This window comes from Capsicum annuum, chromosome 2 (assembly GCF_002878395.1).
Source record: "Capsicum annuum cultivar UCD-10X-F1 chromosome 2, UCD10Xv1.1, whole genome shotgun sequence".
NCBI lineage: Eukaryota > Viridiplantae > Streptophyta > Magnoliopsida > Solanales > Solanaceae > Capsicum > Capsicum annuum.
The window spans coordinates 108,740,468-108,747,586 of NC_061112.1; the positions used below are offsets into that span (position 1 = coordinate 108,740,468).

Sequence of the window (7,119 nt, forward strand, 5' to 3'; positions counted from 1 at the left end):
GATACTTGAAAAGTTTTTTATCTTGTCTTCATAGCTAAGCGATTAGTGATCATCTGTGGAAAGTCTAAGTCGTTTGTAATATAATTACACAAAATGTTTGCCAAGAAATGGACAGCAAACATATTGGTTTTTATTTTCTTTCACATAGTAACTATTTGTCAATGTCCACCTTCTTGTAGTTGGGACAAAGACCCAAGTGCGGCCAACTGCACTGCACTTGGGGGATTTTTTATCTGTAGCTTGGACAATTGCAGGCCTCGAGAGCGGCCAGCACTAGGCAAGTACAAACAGCACTGCAGAATTTCATATTTTTGTACAAATAGTCGGGTTTCGTGATTTTATTTCACTCTTCATCATTTTGAGATTGTACAAATAGTCATGACTAAGTTATGCATTCTCACATGCTATGAAAGTTTGCGAACAATTGTGTTTCCACTGTAAAGTCCTTTTATGAGAAGCTTCTAGTGAGGGTGGAGGCGGCTTTTCCTGTAAAGTCGATTTGGATTCCTAAGATGCCAAGGAAGGTGTGTGTTTTTTCACATGGTTAGCTGCTAGCGGGGTCATCTTGACGGCAGAATACCTTAGGAAAAGAAAGGCTCACCTGATGGGTTGGTTAGATGCCATCATGGCTTAGAAAAATTGGGTCATGGCAAATGCCTATCATAAAGCTTGGATACATAAAGTTTAACATCCATAAAGATATACTACCTCAACAGGAGTTGCCAAGATCAGAAGATACTGAATGGCCTCCACGAAAATTCCAGGTTTGACTTTGGCTAGGCCAACAACGCATATAGCTTGTTCATCTCCGCTATATTCAGGACAGTGGCCATCCCTAAGCAAAACATGATACCATCAGCAGAATAAGAATCCACAAAATATATATATATAATGAGATAACAAGCCAAAAGAAACTAAAGCTTTAGTTTTAGTTTACCACCTTTTTTGCTAGGCAAAGTAACGATTGTATTGGTAGAAAGGGCATCATAAAGGGAATGTTGTTAGGAAGTACATCCCAGAAGAGGACATTACTAACTAGATAACAATAACAATAAAACAAGATCCCGCACATCATTGCCCATATGAACAACAGACTTCAATATTTTGAACTTTATTACCACAAAATAATCCCATTCTGAAATTCTCAATACATAGCTCGTTACATGCATAATGAAAGAACAACTCTAAAAGATCTCATTTGATACAAACAGGACCTTGACTGTGGATGACTTAAAGGCTCATGCTTTTCGAACTTGTTAGATAGTTTGGGGCTTGGAGGCTAACGCAGAAAAGTATTTGATACCACAAGGACTATACTATATTCAGGTAAAATTAGATCTATCAATGCTCAAAGATAGACTCCAAACAATTAAACTTGAAAGACAGTGTGAAAACTCAAACAATGAAACTTAAAATTGTTCTATGTAAACAGTCACCAACTAAGATATACAGATTTAACACCTCGGGAAATGCAAATATGTTTTGTTCTCGGCATAGTTTGGTAGATGGTTATAGCTGAATTATTCAGAAGTTTTGTGCACACCTGGTGTGATACTAACTAATAATAGTTAAGCCACGCCTATAGCTGATGGGATATAGAAAATCCCGAGCTGGTGTGATGTTAATTAAATACTAGTGACTTGACGAATTTTGTTTATTCTCACCACTTATCAAACCGCCAAAGAAACAATGTGTTGTCCACCGATGCCCAAGCTCTACGTATTTCAGGAAATATTCCACATAATGCAGTTCCTTCTCCGCTGGATGCATTATATCTCTCAATCAATACAGATGGCAACTCCCAAGAATCCACGACTTCCACTAAAGGAGGCCACTACAACAGTGACATGAATGAACAGATTTAGTGCCTTCCCAAAGCAAGAAAGAATAAAAGATGTTTGATGTAGATAAAAATTGCAAGATGAAATCATAACAGGACTGCAAATGTTAATGTCAAATAATACAATTTAAAGCTGTTAAATAGAGAAATAGTAACATAGGAAACACGATCAGTATTATTGCTAAGTGTGAGTATGATGGTAAATAATTGAAGCCCCGCAAATCTTACACATGCTACAATCACTTCTTCGGTCAGTTGTCTGAGATTAGATTAAAGCCATTGTTACAGAATATGACATTTGGAACATGCATTATTGGAACTACCAATTATGAAATTACTCCATTAACACTCTTTCTTAATAAATAAAGCCTTGAGAATATATCCTCCCATATATGTTTTTCTTTTATTTTCTTCTTTAATACGCCTCTGTAAAATAATATGTTTTAAGGATAATCTACTTTTTCTACTTCAAACAGATCAAGACATCAATGGACATTGCTAAGAGAACAAGGAATTTATATTTTTAAATTTGCAAATTGCAGGTAACATCAATTGTGACTCTGGATTTTCCTTTATGTCTGCAGTGCTTCTTGCTTCCTCTTCCATTTCAGCGTGTAGTAATATTCCTTCAGTTTGACACTCTCCTTTTTATCTTTTTCATTTGTACTTTATAATATTACATTTTTTTATTCCTTTGAATTGTATACTTTGTATCCCTTTCCCGATGAGCATCTAACTTTCATTGTTACAGTTGTTACAAAAGGATAAGTCACGAAATAAAAACTCATTAGAGAGAGGAAAACAAGAAAAAGCAATGTTAATAAAGAAGAGAAGGAAATATAGTGTAGCTATGCAGGTTACGCCTGCTTTGTCTGGGGTGGCTTCCCCACGCCATTCTCATCCCTAATTCTATGACGAACCATACTTCATAAACTGACAAATAATATCATAAGGATAGACCCTTGAGAAACTAATTTAGAATTTGAGAATAGACATTATAAGGTTTTTATATCTATGGCATTTGGATGGGAAAAATGGTTGCAAATTCTTTTTTCCAACTTTGTCTGTTTTGGTTGTTTTTTTGAAAAGAACGGAACTCTTTGTCCGAGCTCTTTAATAAAATTCAACTTCTTCTAAAAATTGAAAAACTACAATAACAAGAAAAGGCTTCGCTAATAAACTAAGTCCACAAAACTTGAAAAAACTCTTTTGCAAAAAAATGTTTCACCACCTCTCCAACCAAACCCAAAGAAACTCTTACTCCCTATATTTTAAATTTAGCTTTCCACAAAAAATGTAGAATCTTCGAAGTCTGAAGATAATGGTGACAACTGCCAACATAAGCAAAAAAACATTTAAAAATCAAACCAATAATCTCAATAATTCACATGCTTATAATGAATTTCATTGGTGGTTACCTCACGGGGTTGAGCAGTATAGGGATGACTGGCATATCGAGAAGCTTCCAAGGCGTCTTCAAGATCGATTCGCAAAGAAACATCACGGCCAATGCGGTCACTAACTACAATTCCCGCATTAATAACGTCACGCATCACAATCTCATTGTCCCCAGACATATTCTGAATACCTCAAGAGCTCAAAAAATTCAAGATTCCCTAGGGCTTGAACTCAGCTTAGCTGTAGTACTAATCCAAGCCCTAGATGGAACTATTGTAAATCCTACAACCTTCTTAATGCAGTGAGCAACTGGAAATTTGCACTGGAGAGTATGAAGGCTATCAACCTTTGCATCTGCTAATAGCTTAATTTGTTACTACTAGTCTTCGTCAACTAGTTTATATTCCTGTCTGCATAGAACATCGAAACTTCATTTTTTTTCTTCAAGTACAATAAATGTCCAAACACAAATTCAAACAACTATTTTTCAACAACATACCAAGAGTAGTCCCACAAAGTGGGGTCTTGAGAGGGTAGAGCATATACAAACCTTACATCTACCTCAGGGGTGAGGTAGCGAGGCTGTTTCACGTAGACCCCCGGCTCTAGAAAAAGGCGTAATGGAAATACAAGAGACAATAGATTGTAGTAAAAACAATAGATAGTAGCAGAACAGTACTACAACGAAGTACGAACAATAGAATGTAGCAGAAATCCGATAAGAAGAAACTATAAGAGTATCCCAACGACTACTAGTAAAGGCAACAAGATAATGCACCCCTACCTACTACAACAAATATTTTTCAACAAACTTCAAAAACCCTTCTGTTTCTTTTTCAAGTTTCAACTAAATCTATGGCCGAATCCCTAACTTAATTTCAATTCACAAAAGAAAACAATGCAGGCAATTAGCATAGTAGTATCAGCCTTGCGTCTCTTTAACGATTTTCTATTCTATCAAATAGTAACAAAAGGGTAGAAAAAGAAGGAAACTAAGAACTTAATATGTTACTACTAGTCGTCTTCAACTAGTTTATATTCTTGTCTGCATAGACTAACAAAATTTCAATTTTTTTCCAAGTACAATATATGTCCAAACACAAATTCAAATTACAAAAACTATTTTTCAACAAACTTCAAAACTCCTTTTTTTTTTCATGTTCAAACCTAAATCTGTGGAGAAATCGCTAACTTAATTTCAATTAACAAAGAAAAAAAATGCAGACAATTAGGAAGATTTGTAGAAAATCTATTGGCATAGCAGCATGAATCCTAATATATTAATATCTTACTGCTAGCCTTCTTCAACTTAATATATTACTACTGGTCTTATTCAGCTAGTTTCTATTTTTTCTGCATAGAGTACCAAATAGTCTGGAAAGAAAATAGAAAAGAAGGAAAGAACTTTTGGAGGAACCAGTTTTTGAAAATCTATCTTCAAAGACTAATCCAGACTTGTTTTAGGATTTTAGGGTGAAATTTCACTTCCGCTCACAAAGCTTCAATTTTTTCTCCGAGTACAATACATGTCCAAACAAAAATTCAAATCCCAACAAACTTCCAGATCTCTTCTTTTTTTTTCAAAGCTTCAACTAAATCTATGGCCAAACGCAACGCCGCAACCTTAATTTCATTGCACCAAAGAAGGAAGACGATGACCAGGAATAATAGAAATAATTGGAAAGTGGGAGACAAAGAAAAAGACGCAATAGGAGATGGGAACATTCAGACGGAGAGAGACGGAGAGATAATTTCATTGGCCAAGTAAAAAAGTTAAATTTAAAATAAAATTTATCTTTATAATAGGTAGACCTCAAAAATTCAACCAAGATATTTTATCATTATCAATTAAACTATTCAATATCCAACTAAAATAAAAAATAATAAAAGATCAACAAAACACAACTCAAGAATTACAAAACAGAATGATAATGTAAAAATTATAACAAATACGTAGGAAAATGACAGTACAAAAACGAAAAATAAAAATTAAATCAAATACCTTTAAAAATCATGAAAGAAGTTGCAACAACACTAAGAGAAAATAACATTCTAATATTAACATTAAACTTCGAACAAAGAATCTCAAATTAAAAGGCATTAACATTGTCATAAGACATAATTGATCAATTCAAGAGCAATTTGAATATATGTAGACCCACATGTAATAATACGAAAAATAAAAGTTGTGGAGGTCAAATCTCGATGGGATCTGAATTTTACCGGAGTTATGACTTGAGATTACCGAATTCTGTGCTTCTCTGGTGTTGTTGTTGTTTTCCGTGGAGGTTGTTTGGGGATGGAGAAACGGAGAGAAAGGAGGGATGGGGGCGGCAGCGGGCTGACGGACTTGAAACAGCGTGCGGCGGCGTTCCGGTTGCTGGTTCGCCGGTATCACTGGTTCGTTGTTGTCTGGAGCTTGTCGGTCATCAACTCCGTCGAGCCAATGGTGGAGCAGCGGGTAGAGGAGAAAGGACGAGCGGCGGTGGCGTTTTGGTGGTTTTCCGACGGTAATGAAGGGATGTAGGGAAGAAAGAGAGAGAGGAGGAAGGGGTGCGGTGGTGGTGCTATTGGGCAAAATCCACCGGAGCTCCGGTGGTGGTGGGGCGGCAATGAAGGGAAAAGGGGGAGTGAGGATTTGGTCTGTGTGTTGGTGTGTTAGGGTAGGGTGCATTTGTTTTTTTAAATTAAGAAGTCAATTGACGATGAAGATATTGTATCTACATCTCAATAATAAATGATTAAAATTGTTTATTTTTTTAATATTTAAATATATGTAATTTATTTATAATAAATATGTAATTTAAAATTAAAAAATAATAAAATATTATATTATCTAAAAAATATTATATCATACAATCACTTTCAGTTTCATTTCGAAATTATCAATTTAATCAATGTTTTTTGACGGAGTAGTATGAAACTCTATAAGTAGGATACTTTCGATAGACCCTCGGTTTAGAATATTGAGAAGCTAAAATAATGTAATGATCCTTATAGTCATTTTCCTGTATTTTTATATAATTTTAGTATTATCTAAACGTTTCGTGGTTTATTTAATTTAATTTGGCATTTTATAGAAATATAATTTAGTACCCTTCTAGAATATTTTCGATATTGGTAAAAGCGTGACCGTGTTATTGCGATGCATCTGGTGTTGGTTTGGGGTCCGCTGTGAGATTTACTGATCACCGCAGTCTTCAGTATATTATGACCCAAAAGGAGCTTAATTCAAGACAGCGCAGGTGGATTGAGTTGCTGAAAGACTATGATATCTCTATTCTCTACCATCCGGGCAAGGCGAATGTAGTAGCGGATGCCTTAAATCGGAAGTCGGGTAGCTTAGCTTTCATTTCAGCTTCTCAGCGGCCGTTGGCTTTGGACATTCAGTCTCTAGCTAACATGATGGTTCGTTTGGATATTTCTGACCCTCGAAGAATCATTGCTAGTGTTGAGGCCAGATCCACCTTGTTGGAGCAGATTCGGAGTCGTCAGTTTGAGGATGATAGACTTCGCAGCCTTCGAGAGCGGGTGTTGAGGGGTGAGTTTCAGCGGGCTACCCTAGATTCTGAGGGTGTATTGAGGTTTGACGGTCGTATTTGCGTTCCAAGGGTTGGAGATTTAATCCAGTTGATTCTTCGTGAGGCTCATAGCTCCAGATACTACATTCACCCCGGGACAACTAAGATGTACAGAGATTTGAGGCAGCATTACTGGTGGAATGGTATGCGGAGAGATATAATAGGGTTTATGGCTCGATGTCTTTGTTGTCAGCAAGTAAAGGCCGAGCATCAGAGGCCTGGTGCACTGTTGCAGCAGCTATCCATTCCCGAGTGGAAATGGGAGTAAATTACTATGGATTTCGTAGATGGATTGCCTCG

General features: G+C 36.2%; 1 protein-coding gene across 2 annotated transcripts in view; it reads right to left on the reverse strand.

Moving 5' to 3' along the window:
• LOC107858930 (nuclear pore complex protein NUP155) overlaps positions 1-5,957 on the reverse strand; it is a 22,552-nt gene extending 16,595 nt beyond the window's left edge. Inside the window, exons 1-5 of one of the 2 annotated variants that reach the window (XM_016703739.2) lie at positions 5,462-5,930; positions 3,738-3,843; positions 3,259-3,648; positions 1,665-1,834; positions 709-835 (exon numbers count right to left, since the gene is read on the reverse strand). In XM_016703739.2, the coding sequence (XP_016559225.2) occupies positions 709-835; positions 1,665-1,834; positions 3,259-3,417 (456 nt within the window). In that variant the 5' untranslated portion in view covers positions 3,418-3,648; positions 3,738-3,843; positions 5,462-5,930. Of the gene's footprint in view, positions 1-708; positions 836-1,664; positions 1,835-3,258; positions 3,649-3,737; positions 3,844-5,461 lie in introns of both variants that reach the window. The other variant, XM_016703737.2, reaches the window with a different exon arrangement.
• Positions 5,958-7,119: the final 1,162 nt, after the last annotated feature.